Raw genomic sequence first — 13,775 nt, forward strand, 5'->3', positions numbered from 1 at the left:
CAGTTGTTGAGATTTTCCTCAACCCTAAATCTAGTACACTGCGCCCTCCATTCACTTGGGAGCATCCACTCCTTCAGTGCTTTTGCCTGCTCCATTTCCCTATTATCTAACAACAAAGAATAAATGTACACGTATTTATCCGCCCAAATCATCTCTTTCACAGCTAATGACACATGCTGAGCCAGATTCTCGCTCCTGGAAGGTACAACACCGTCCCCCAAGAGTGGCAATGCCACTTCCTTACCAATTGTGGGCCCCGGGGGCGGCTGCCCATTCAATCCGTCCAGCTGGGGAACACTTGGACCTGCAAGGGGAGAAGATACTGGCAAGACAACACTGTTGGCGACCGCTGCCAATCTGATTTTTTCCACAAACTTCGCCGCCTCTGCTGCATGGTCTGCAGAATTCGGAAAAGCTCCCCCTTTTTGGAGCCATGGCATCAAGGCCGTTATCTGGGATACCAATTCAGGGGGCGTTGACTCGCAATTACCCACAGGGACAACAGGTACCACAGGGGTTATGCCCTGTGGTACCGACACAGCTGGCAGGGCGGGTGCCGGGTGTGGCACACCTGTACCCGGGATTGTGGGCACCGGTGGGGCAGCAGGCCCAGCGTCTACTGGTTGACCTACAGGTACCGGCACCACGGGGGCAAGGGGTGTAGGCATAGGTATATGCGGGGGTGGCATGACCGCCGCCGGCACGGAATGTACTGGCTCTAATGGCCCTGGGGTGGGGGTGTCATCCCTGGGTCTCTTGGACTTAGACTTCGTAGGTGAGGTGATAAAATCCCCCCTTGGCACTGGTGCAACCCTCTTGCGAATAGGCCTACCCGATGGACCTGGGGCGTCACCATGCTTCTCATTAAACCGTGCTTCCAGGTCATTTACTTTCCCTAGCTGCTGTTTCACCTCTTTCATGTCCCGCATCATGGCCCGCATCATAGCCTCCATGTTGGACCCCTTCTTTCCACCCCGTGGACCCGGCATGATGCTACCCCCGACAACAGCAGCCTACTCTCTCAATATCACAACAGGCCAACTCTGTGTACCTTTCAGATGGAGGGTCACCAGGGGGCTTTCAGCACCATGCAACGGCGACCGCAACACTAGCGGCTTGTCCGCTTATGTAAGGGGTGAGTAAACCTAATGTAGACCCACCCGGCGGCCACCAGGAGCGATGAGTGCTAGCCCCCCGTACCCCTCTTACCGACCAGTCCCGTGCACTCGCCGGCGGTGATGATCCGCGGTCACAGCCCTCACCGCGTCGTGTGTCCTGTCTGCGAGTGAAACGCGCCAATAATGTAGTTAAGGTTGCAATCGCCTGGAATTGAAACAAGTATTAGCACCGTGAAATGAAACAGGGGTAGATTTAGGGAAACCAAGCTTGAATACAAGGAGACAATTGAACACCCCTGTTATCCTCCCTGTTGCTGTGCTCCACAAACAAGTAATATCGGCACAATTCGCAATATCCCCCCTAACAAATACCAGACCAATGCTGTACCTGTAACTGCACTGTACTGTACACTTTGCCTAATGATATGAACAACAGATCACTCATTAACTAACATCCCCCTCTTCTGTGCACTTGTATTCCGTGCGTTGCAGCCTGTTGCAATGTTATACAAGTTATTCGCTCTAAACCTTGCAGCGTACAGTGCCTATCTTTCAACCAGACCCACTACAGTATGTATGTAATGAAACAGACCCCTTGTTCTCTTTTTCCTTTTATCAAAATGGTGGCTTGCAATTTGAAAGAAACAGTGAATAGTTAAAGATACGTCAGTTAAAAAACATCCCGAATTGTCCCTATTTTTCAGAAAATTGCACGCTTTACACTGCCATTACACAATTCCCAAATAACAATCACCGGCTTCCTTCAGTGCTCTCGCTGGGCTTGAGCCGTTCTTTAAATCAATCGCGGCGCATAAAGCAGCGTTTTGTTGCCCCGAGCTTTTAAATCTCACCCTTCTTTCAAATGCACGTTTCCGCGCTCTTTTCGCGCTCTTTTCAGCACCTTCGGCGTCTTGCCGCCAGCCCGCTGCCTGTCCCCGCTCCCCGTGCCACAATACCTTACGCGGGCACCGAGCGCTCCGCTTTCAACTGGATCCCCCGATCGCTGCCCCAATCCGCCTGGGAGTCCTCTCGCAAACGGTCCGGCTACCGCCGCCTCTCCTCCTTGACTCGCGACCTTCACGCGCTGTTCTCCTCGCCGGCTGGGGCTCACGCGGCGCGACTGGAACTTGCTCAATATTCTGAATCAGCACGCCGTCGCCTCAGCTACCGCCGCCTCCGTTTCTTCCGCCTTGCGTCCTGCCACAAAGAGGAAAACCTGAAACACAAAGGAAAACAAAGATTACTAAAACAAAGAGGCCCCGAACGCGGGGCACAACGTTCAGCGAGGGAGCGTCCAGGGACAAGGGGGTCTCCTGGGCGCTCCCTACCTCTTATTCCCGAGGGGCCGGATGGCCCCTCCTATCGCCCGCCCCCCCCGACCCGGAACCACTCCATTGAATCCGGGTCAGGAGGGCCGCCGGCCAATCGGCGGTGGGCCGCACCCCCAGGGCACGCCCCCACCGTCGAATGACACGCGGGGAAAGGAGGGGAGATGGTCGCCGCGCCGCCATGCGTGCGGGGGGGCCGAGGGCCCCCCCTTTTCATTTACCAATGATTAAAAACTTTCCCCATTTCAGGAAATTTGGATTTGTACTTTTTAGCTTATTCAGCTACACAGAGGTTTCTGTGTTAGAAAATCTACTTGCGGGTAGCTGCAGGGTGTTCTAAGGTGGAAATGCCTTGTAGATTGCCACAGGCCTATACACCTGCTATGCCCTTATGGTTATTCATAAACTTTTCTCCAACCTCGTCACAACTTGAAACAGGTCAGAGTTTTGCTCCTGTGAAAGTCAGAAGTAAATCACCTTCAAAACTGGTAGAAGCACATAAGAGTGTTCTCCGCGTGGCAAAATGTAATCCCCAGGAAGGGAAACATTAAACAGTTGGGAAATGCTGTGTACATGCTCTTTTTTTTTTTGTTGCATGTAAGAACATGTGCATGTATATTCATTCATGCGAAAATGTAATGCACAAATATTCCAGGAGTATGCCTGGAAAGCTGGAACTGCTGTTGATTTCAACCGAACCTATATTGGCCATTGATAAAAATTAATACCATTTATACTGCGTTCATCTTACTGCGACTGAACATTTTAGGCAGCTGTGCTGAATTAATCTTTCTGCGACATTCAGACCAGCTAACCTGCTAACATTTTAATCTGTTCATGAAGGCTGCACAAAGATCAGTTATCAGTCAAGCACACAAACAAAACATCTCATGTATGTATGTATGTATGTATTTGGTATTTCTGTTGCCTGAACCTTGCCAAAAGGCAGAGGAGTGCTGTACAGGGTCAAAGACAAGCATAAGCTCAAAGAGCCAAAAGAGAGGTGGCAGATTTCTGGACTGTTATTGCGCTGTGATGTACAGTTCTTTAAAGAGACATGTTTTCAACTGTTTTCCTAAACTGGGGCAGCATTGGGGTGGTCCTAATGTAGACAGGGGTGTTGCTCCAGTTCTTGGGTGCATAGTTGGAAAAGGCCTGCTGCCTGCCTTTTCTCTTCTTGGTCTACAGTCTGTGTCCTGGCTGTCAGTGTACTGAGAACCACCAGAGATGGTGAGCTTGTTTGACTGTAAGCGGGGTGCTGGTCATGATGGTTTTGTAAATGATGCAGATAGTTTTGAAAATAATGAGGGCAGGCCGTGGGACCCAATGAAGTCCTATTTCTTCAGGCTCTGTATGAGATGTGCTCTGGTATTTAGTATGCCCTTAACGAGTACCAGTGTGGAGTCTGAGAGGCTGTGAAGCACGGCTATAGTATGATAGTCAGTTTCTCAAACAAACAGTTTAACCCCTTCCATGCTGCCGTCGGCCATTGGCCAACGGCAGCACTACCTGCTCAGTGCTGCCGTCGGCCAATGGCCGTCGCGGCCCCACCCGTTTTGCGGAAGTTCCCGCAAAATCCCGGGCGCATGAAACGGGTTAACCTAGAAGAGAGGCCTGGCACCAGCCTGTCTTTGTTGTGTTGGCAATGTGTTCCTTCAGTTTGAGTTTGGTGAGCTCTGTGAGCACATTCCCCCACTTCTGGGTATTCCATCAAACAATTGTTCATGTTTGATAAAGTTTGGCTGTAACTTTAGTAAATCTATGATAACTGTTTATTGTACTTGTATTTGGCCGGTGATGGTTAATGTGAATGTAAAATGAGTTTGATGTAGGAGTTCTTTGTAGTGTTGTGCATGGATGGGTGTGGCAAAGGACTTTACTTTTTTTCTGTTAAGCTGAGTGGTTGGTTTATTGCTTGGTCATTGTGAAGTGTTTTCTAAATGGCAATTGTTGTTGAGGTAGATAGCATATTGTGGATTGTGTATGAAGGGGTGTGTTATGGTATTGCTGTCTCTGTGGTTCTAACATGCATGCAGGTGTGTTGTGGAGAAGTACTGCTATGTAGGCATAGCTTGGACAACTAAATGACTTTTTTGGCTTGTGCACACTGGGGCATAATGGTACTGAATGTTCTGATTGGGAAAGGGCAGATACAGATGTAATGATGGAGTGTAGTGGTATTGTTTGGTGGGCAGTGCTATTGGAGATTCACAGATAGCCACTTATAGAGTAATGCTTGTACGTTGGATGTGCGTGGAAAGGACTTATTGTGCTATACTGATGTTTGTGGTTGTGTCGTGGGTCTTGAGTTTGAGTGAAGTTTGTATCCTAGGAACAGCAGGATTATAACGGAGGTTTTGCTTGTTGCAGTCACACAACAGATTCAAGCACCTAAAAAATATAGAATGAGCGACTCGAGTGATTAGTCCGATGTTCTTTTTTGTGTTTGTATACATTGAATGTGGTGCATTGAAAATATATCATATGCACTTGTTGTTGACTTTGTTGAACAACAAAAACATTGTTCTTCAGTAGGGAATCCTTTGTGTAGCCTTGTGCTTCTCTGTTGAAACTGGGGCAATATTGGCCTCCTAAATGTTGGATCCCATATACTTCGTCAATGGAAATCTGCATAGCAGTCACTCTTCTGTAGCCCATTAGAAAGATGGGATCATGAAATTTGGGGATGTGGCAAGTTGCCAGGCACCTCTTAGTTGCCCCGTGGAACTGTGTACACCGCTGTCGTAGGTCACCTGCTGCACCTAGCACTGAGCTAGTGTAGAGGTGTAAAGCAATTGCTCATTTAAGGATAACTGTTTCCTTGGCTACTCCTGCCTGTAACTCCAAACACTGTGTGACTTGGCAGACTGCAGCAAAGAGCCAGCGCTTCGTCTTACTATAATGAATTTCAATTCAGAGGACGCGCAGGAGTCATGTGACGTGAGTGTCGCCATGGAAACCGCTGTATTCATTTTCAGTGAACACCAGAGTCAGCAAGAAAGTGACATTCCTCCGAAGATGGGCCAGGCTGGCTTGCTGCACTTCACGCTCCTGCGCTTGTGCTGACCCGGCATCTCCTTGCGAGAGTTGTGCATTGGGTCAGCGCGTGCGAATTCCTTAATGGACTCTTACTTTCGGGTCCTTCCAAGCACAGGGGTGCATCAAACCTTAGCATACACCATGCTTCTCCCAGCCTGCTCTCTTTGTCTGAGCTCAGAGTAACACAAGTGAAGTATTCAGGATGCAGGCTTGGTCCTCCAGGATATAAACCACCCTGTACTTCTGCTGTGGCACTTTAGGGGGACAGCGATCTGTGCCGTCTTGTTGATAGAAACCGTTCTAATGAACCTCTTCTTATGAACCTCCTCTTATGAACTTTATCCCTTGATATTTTCAACATGATTCTCATTGCCCAGGTTTATGAATCAAAACTGACATGCATTTCCACTCAAAATTTTCCTTAACACTTCTTTTCATCTACATTACACTGATCTTCTGTTACTTTGGCATTCGTGGCACCGGTAGCTGTGAGTGGGGGGATTCTTTAAATTCTCCTTCTGTTTGTTGTTCTCCATTCCTAGCCCTTCATGATCCCCTTTGGTTTTGATTCTCCACCCAAATGAACTTCCAAATTTTTCGGGGACTGTGGTAACTCAAGGATACTATGCCACAAATGTCCTCATTCTTGTGTGTGTTCCATGTTGACACTTCTTGGCACTATTGTATTGCTACCTATGTTTCTGGCCATTCTGTGGATCCAGTTCGTACAATCCTCCCTACGTCACAGCCAGCTGCAAAAGCATCTTCCTATCCCAATTTCATATGTCCTTATCTCCTTTTTTTTTTTCTTTTTCGTTCTTGTATGTTCTATCACCACCAATCTGCCTGACTACTGCAGTGACTATGGTATTAAACCACAGCATATTTTTAGATAATTTTACAGTTCCTAGTAAGATACACATTTTAGGTTTTTACACTTTCTGATTAAGTTCAAGCCAGAGCGGGACCTGGTCATCCTTTTACTTTTACATGTTTTATTTTTGGCAATTCGCCTGCTAATCTACATGACTTTTTCTGCGTAGTTTCCCGAAGTTAAAATTTTCATAAAAAGCATGAACCTGGGACATTTTGCAACAGACTAACCTCTGATCTATGCCATGTTGTCCCCATTGGGTGAAAGTGTTGACCTGAATAAGAGTGTCTGTCAGGCTGAAGTATGCTCAGCCTGACAGAAAATGTTCTTGTCGGAAAAAGGTGAAGTGCTTGGCCCCTCCACCCATACGAAAGTGCCGCGTCTGGTTGAGTGGGACGTTTTTGAATATTCACAATTCCTGAGTTTGTGGAGTTCCCAAACTTTTCATGGCATCCGTGAACTGGTTCACCGACTCCCCTCTCATTTGAAAATGTGTACTCATGTGTTACATTACCCCACAATGGAGTAATATGACCTAATAGTAAATTATTTTCTTAGTGCAGATTCACACGTTCTGAATTACAAGGTGAATTTGTACTCTTAAATCAAGACATTTGCCCATGTAAGTTGCTCTTACGTTCGCAAATGGCTGTGTGAATTGAGCTTGACTTTTTTTTTAACCAGATTGTGACTTTATAACTGGATGTTTAGGAAAATCTGCATTCTGAGCACTGCATTTAAAAATTCAGTGCTTTATTTGTGATGATGTTTGCCGGTACTTGAAAGAAGCACGTGTCTCTTAACATCTGTACATAATTTTTTAAGTCCAACACTATCGGTTTCTTTTTTTCCAACACACAGCATCAGCAGAGTGTTTAAAAATGTAAATATACTTTAATGAAATACTACTGCCAGTGCGCCCAGGCCTTGTTACAGCTTTGCGTGACCTGGAGTAGTCCAAATTGTCATCTATGCAGAAGTGTGATGGTTAATAGGTGGCACCTGCACAGGCATTTAGAAGGGCTGGCAGGGACAATGGGCAGCGCAGCTGCTATGGCCTCTTGAGAATAATGTTGTGCCCGCTCCTTATGTTTTATTTTTACAAGTTAAGCACTGCAGGTGTTCAGTAATAATTGTACTGCAATATTACTAAAGCATGGGAACAGAGCTAAGAAGTCGGGTGTTGAGAAACAACTGCTGATGACCTTGGGGGTTGAGTTTTGTTGGGCAGACAGTCTTTTCGCCCCTATGTGTTGTGCACTTCTATACTTTGGCAGCAACCCTGATCCTCTCCTTCCCATCAAGGCTACCACATCTGTGGATCCCTCCAACTCCCCAATCAAGGGCTCAGTGAACACATGACCAATAGTCTTCAGTCAGATTACCACCATGCATTGATTATGTAATGTTTTTTGTGGAAACTTAACACAGAAACTTCTCCCTTTGGTGACAGGCCAGCGAGAACCGGCGACTCATGGGTGCTTTAAAGTGCCTGTTGGACGATTTCCAGTCGGAGCTGTGGGAGAAGGAGCGGGAGCGCGTGGAGCTGCAGCAGCAATACGCAAAAGAGAAGGCCAGCTGGGAGGTTGACGGCGCAAAGCTCAAGTGCCACCTGGAGCAGGTAAGTGTGCGGTGCCCACTTCCTACTGCCCACCTCTGTGTCTAAGGAGCAAGTGCCCAACACAAAAAGAGACTGTTTTTAATGTTTGTTCCTCTCCATAATAATGTGTTCACAGAATGATAAACATAATCACTATTTATTCAGAGCTGACCATCAGGCAGGACAACCTTGTTTTGTTCATGGATGTCAATGCACTTGTAAAATACCAGGGCTGAAAATTGTCCCATCCTTGGCCACCCTCCAGTCTCCTCCTCTCTTCTGTGTGTTGCTTAGAAACTAGAAGAGTGCCTCGAGGACCTATGCTTGCTTCTTGTTCCTTACTCTGCCTTCCTGGCCTCTGAGACCAGGGGCAGTAAGAGCAATGCCAGGTGTAGCTAAGGGCAATCTTTATGTCAAAGAAGAATTCCCTTTGCCCAAAGGGAATTCTTCTTTGACATAAAGTCAGTCTTGGTACCCTATCCCTTTGGTTTTGGGTCCCTCTCTCTTTTATTAGAGAGTAGCTAAGGGCAAGCCTGGGGTAGCCACAACTACTCCTGGCTGCCCCTCATTGACTTCAAAATGCCAATTTACAAAGATTTTTCTATGAGGAGTCGTGACTGACAGTTGTAGTACTCCTGGCTCACTACTGACTTCCAGGAGTACTCCTTGTTCCTGTAATTGAGCAGCAGTAAGCAAGGACTATTACAAGAGGTTGTTAGAGTAAAATCTTTGGGACTCGAGCTCTGTTTTTGTGGGGTGCAAGAGTACAATTTTATCGAAGTTGACCGGAAATCGCTGCAAGTTACAATAGGCCCACTAGTAGAAACACTGGTTCTTGTTTAAGGATAGCCCACAACTTCAGGGCTAACACGCGTTGCTGTTGTCCATATCTAGTCTTTAAAAATTAGAAACATGCAAGGGATGGCCCCACACGACCTCTGCTGTGGAATCAGTGCAAAAGTGAAGCAACCTAAATACGAGACCGCAAGCAATCTGTTCACCAATATGGATTCTTTGGTAGGGACAAAGTCAAAGGAACTGATTGAGCGCACAAATCACCAAAAAGGTCTCATTGTGCTTGCGGAGACTCCGTATGGGCTGACGATCTGATGTAACAGCGTTATTGATGGTCAAATAACAAAGTTTGCAGAAGTGCTTGTGATTAGAGATGGATAGAAGCTGGGGCGGGAGTTTGTTCCAGAGGGTGGGTGCAAGAAAGGAAAAAGATCGACCACCATTTCTTGCCGTGCAAATTCGTCGCGGGGTAAGGAGCTGTTTGGTGCTGGATCTTAAAAATCTGCTTGGATGATACCAATTCAATTTCTTCGCTAAGTAGCTTGGTCCGGGTCCATGTAGGCTCTTGTGGGCAAGACATAAAATTTTGAAGCGACCTCTCTTTTTTACCTGAAGCCAATGAAGAATCCTCAGGCTTGGGGCTGATGGGGCTCTAGGAGGTAGATTTAAGATAAGTCTAGCAGCGGTGTTCTGCAAGGTCTGAAGTTTTGAGTGGAGGTCTTCGTTTATGGAGGCTAATAAGGCATTACCATTATCCATACGGCTTACAATAAGCCCCTATACCAACTATTTTCTAGATTCAATTGGAATCCATTGAAAAATTTTGCATAGTTTCCACAGAATCCCATAACTGGTGCCTATTACCAGGTTTACATGATTTTTCATTGACAGCTTATTGTCAATTGTTATTCCGCCCCTCAGGGGCTGTTATCTTTTTCAAGGAGAGAACAGAAAATGAGTATTTTGCCTTGAATTTCATTCAACATCCGTAGAGGTGGTAATATATAAATTGGGCATGAGCAACGTTATTAATAAAAAATTGTTCTCTCTCGCTCTCTGTATATGTATATGTATATATATATATATATATATATATATAGAATAAAGCAACCTCAATTCAACCGGGAGGGAAATTGACCGACTACATTCAACTTCATTGTTTAACATGATTGGATTTTTATTAAGTCTTTGGGTAGAGTGGGAAATATATTCCCTGGAATAGAGGAACCATTTTCGATTGATTGTTTAGTTTTTCTTTTTTCGGTAAAACATTGCTAAACTTCCAGTGTATATTTTTTGTTGTTGCAGGTATGGGTACACATAATAGGGAGTGGCAAGTAGCATTGTAGTACAATTGCTGTGATTGATGGTAGGGAGCCAGATAATCATCAAGCATTGATGGACAGTGCCTTTTACCATCTGCCACCTGATATTTCTTCAGCTAGTTTACAAATCCTTATGAGAGCTACAATCCTGTATGTATGGGTGGAGAGCCCCAGCCAGGCATAGGAAGCTGACTGCAGCATTTAGAGCTTCAATAGTCATCCTCAAAATGTGAAACTGTGAATAGTAGCTTTGCAGCTTTCCTCTCCTACGCATGAGTGCTGCCAGCCCATTGGTCATGCACATTCATTATCACTTAATCGTCACTCAGGAAGCGGCGGTAACCCCGGCATTGGAATCTGTCCTTGAGCAATAACTGTAACAGCCTAGCCGTGTGTGTTCCGAGTCCTTTTCATGATGACGGTGCCAGGAATGTAGATTACTGATGAGTGTTATTTTTCACAGTAGGAACAGCAAACCATGAACAGGCTTTGTGCCCAGATAACTGGCTGCAGCTTCACTACGATCATGTGGGACGCGGTTTCAGCCTAGTGGCTAGCCACCATTCAAACCTCTCACTTCGGTATTCGCTCCACCTCTAACAAGGACCTTCTCAACTATCCCACACGTCTTACTGTGCCCCAGTCTCAAACCCCACCTACACGTAGACCTCAACCTGCCTAAGTGGCCATCTGTGGGTCAGAGTGCGACGAAGTCCCTCACCTGAGTCTGTGTTGACTATTGACTCAAGTAAGCACTCACATTCTTAGAATAGAATTTTACATTTTCCCCAAGTTTATCATCGCGATCATTTGCCAAGTGTACTATTCGGCACAGTGAAGAGTTGATTGGTCGACTTGATTGATGATCATATTGGTAAAGAAACAAATTGCGCCTCATTGATGCTTCAGAACATAAAAGTGGAGCTATTGTATAGTTCTTGGCTTGGTCTAAAATCACCCACGTTGGATACGACATTCAAAATGACGGGGCAAATATTCCACTTTGATTCCTAAGAGAAATCGATGAAGTAAGAGTGAATCTGATTGGGGCAAAGTAGCGGAGTCTATAGAAGTATATTTATCTTGTTATTATTTTCTCTTCAAAGGATGCAGGTGATGTACCTGTGCAATTGAATATGCTCAGATTTGTTTCATCCTGCAGAATGCAACACAGCCATTGCTGTTCTACCCTTTGCCACATTTTAATTCTCTACATTTATGCCACACCTGTTTTCTGTTTCCGTATTCTCCATGCCCGATGGTCTTGCGAACATGTGCCCATTCTGTGTTGGCCTCTGAGAGATTGGTTGCATTACATGTTCCATCTTTTAGGGTTTCACATAAACAAGAGAACCATGAGTTGCCTAAGCTCCTGCAAGGGACCAGGTATGGTCGGGTCCATAGACCGCTGCTGTTTTTATCACAGTGTTGTCTTCAGGTCACTCTGTTGCCTCTGTCTGAATAAATCTAAACACTCTGGTCTTTGTTAATGAAACACTTTGAGAACTCAGCTGAGAGCTTCTAACTGATTAGGCTGTTTGACTCCTGTTAGGCCAAAAGCCAATCTGGTTTGTGTATTTTTGGGTCTGGCCTATGAGACCACTTCAGCTGTATCACCCAGACTATTGTTTTCCAGAAACGAACTCACACAAAATATGAATACATAGAGGGGTTTTGGCCAGCTGGTTTTATCCATTTGTCTGTTGACTAGTCAAGATGTTGCTTCCACCCACCACAGCATTCAGCATGGGCGAATGGGCCAGCCCAATTTCCCCATTTGGCCCCTTAACCTTGAGTGACTGCACAAAGCTTGTAGGCATTCTTCACATCAACATAAAATGTGTTCCTTTCTATCCAGTGACCAAGCTCTTTCAAAGTGAGCTTTTTTAAATTGCAATTTTGTATATTGTCTTTCAATAAACAGCTGTTTACTTTGCCTTCACTTTGGGTGCCCAGTTAGATGTTGATTTATTTCCTATGTCGTTTTTAAGGTGGCTGCTATGAAGTATTTAAGTCACATTGTGATTTTGTAGCTAACTGCAATTTGAGTGCTTGGTTGGCTGAAGATTTGTTGGTATTCTTACCTTCTCAAAAAATAATAGTGAAATAATGGCACAACTGAGAGGCAGAAAATAACAGTATAAAACTTCAGTGAATGTTTTTTGCTTTTAACTTTATTTCAAGCTTATGGTCGCCACACGCAGGTGGCATGTTTTCTTTAAAAAAAAATTGTGGCATATGCTTGCCTTAAAAAAAGATATATATGTATACACACTAAACCACTGCATCTGAATGCAAAGGCCAGAGCTGTTGGCTTTGCCAGTGCCTGTTTACATCTGTAACCCTGTAAGATATCCTGGGGGAGAAAATAATGGTGACAATATGAGCCTATTCAGTCCATTCTTCGGGAATATTAGTGCAGTGGTGATGGAATAAAATAAGAAAAACACCGCCCACTCTGATTGGGACCGCTGCCACAGAGGGACTTTGTTCAGACAAATTTCGACTAAGATAGTGCTTCTTTATTCTTACGCTTTGGGTTGGCACTGCCAAAAGTGCCAAAAAAATTAATGTGATGGTGTCATGTAACTGGTGCTCATGTAAAGCGCTCTAATGCCCCTGTGCCGTGTTCAGGCTTTATAAAAACAGCAAAAATAAATAAATTAGTGAAACGTATCCTGAATTTTATTATTTATTTTGCTATTTTCAAACAGCCCCGTTCAATTGAGACTGTTGATGCTTTTCTCGTGTTTCTAGTGACGAGCTCTTCAGTGGAAATGGCGTCAGGGATTAGGCTTTATTTCCCACGCATTCGTCTGGAAAAGTGTGCCTGTGGTTTTATGCGTCTGGCTGTCGGAGTGATCTGTGTCTCCGGCCGTCAGGCAGGTTTCCTTTGGCGGCTTTGCACATATTTGCATCCATCTGGAAAAAAGGTCAGCGATGAGCATGATTGTTGCGGTGGCTCTTCGAGCCTCTCACGGTGCAGACGAAATCAGACTCGCTTTATTTTTCCATCACAGCCCGATGCACAAAGCCATCACCACCCCCGGTGTGATCACGCGTTTATTTACGTCGGAGAAATCTGCATGAAAAGGAAGGCAGGTCTGCTGGCTTTCTTTTAATCTCGTTCAGTGTTTGGTCTTCATTTTATGGGCAGTAACAGTGGAGATGTTCTTACTCGCTTCATCAGTTTCCTGATATTACTGCTGGGACTTCTTCCCTAGGGAACTAGGGTTCTTCAGGGCTTAATGTTACTGCGGGGACCTCTTCCCTAGGGAATGAGGGATATTCGTGGCCTAATGTTACTGCTGGGACCTCTTCCCTAGGGAATGAGGGATATTCGTGGCCTAATGTTACTGCTGGGACCTCTTCCCTAGGGAATGAGGGATATTCGTGGCCTAATGTTACTGCGGGGACCTCTTCCCTAGGGAATGAGGGATATTCGTGGCCTAATGTTACTGCTGGGACCTCTTCCCTAGGGAATGAGGGATATTCGTGGCCTAATGTTACTGCGGGGACCTCTTCCCTAGGGAATGAGGGATATTCGTGGCCTAATGTCACTGTCTGAACCTCTTCCCTAGGGAATGAGACTTCTTCACGGCCTATTATTTCTGCCTGGACGTCTTCTCTAGGGAATGAGGGCTTTTCAGGGCCTAATGTTCTTCAGGGACTTCTTCCCTAGGGAATGAGGGTTCT

The 13,775-nt window shown here is 45.6% G+C and overlaps 1 protein-coding gene across 5 annotated transcripts in view; it reads left to right on the forward strand.

The window, feature by feature from the left end:
* The window catches only part of MTCL1 (microtubule crosslinking factor 1), a 552,568-nt gene that overhangs the window by 466,679 nt on the left and 72,114 nt on the right, over positions 1–13,775 (forward strand). For all 5 annotated transcript variants that reach the window (XM_078688130.1, XM_078688129.1, XM_078688126.1 and 2 more), the window contains one exon: positions 7,813–7,980. In XM_078688130.1, the coding sequence (XP_078544256.1) occupies positions 7,813–7,980 (168 nt within the window). The remainder of the gene's footprint in view (positions 1–7,812; positions 7,981–13,775) is intronic.

The sequence above is a fragment of the Lissotriton helveticus genome, chromosome 4_1 (assembly GCF_964261635.1).
Source record: "Lissotriton helveticus chromosome 4_1, aLisHel1.1, whole genome shotgun sequence".
Lineage (NCBI taxonomy): Eukaryota > Metazoa > Chordata > Amphibia > Caudata > Salamandridae > Lissotriton > Lissotriton helveticus.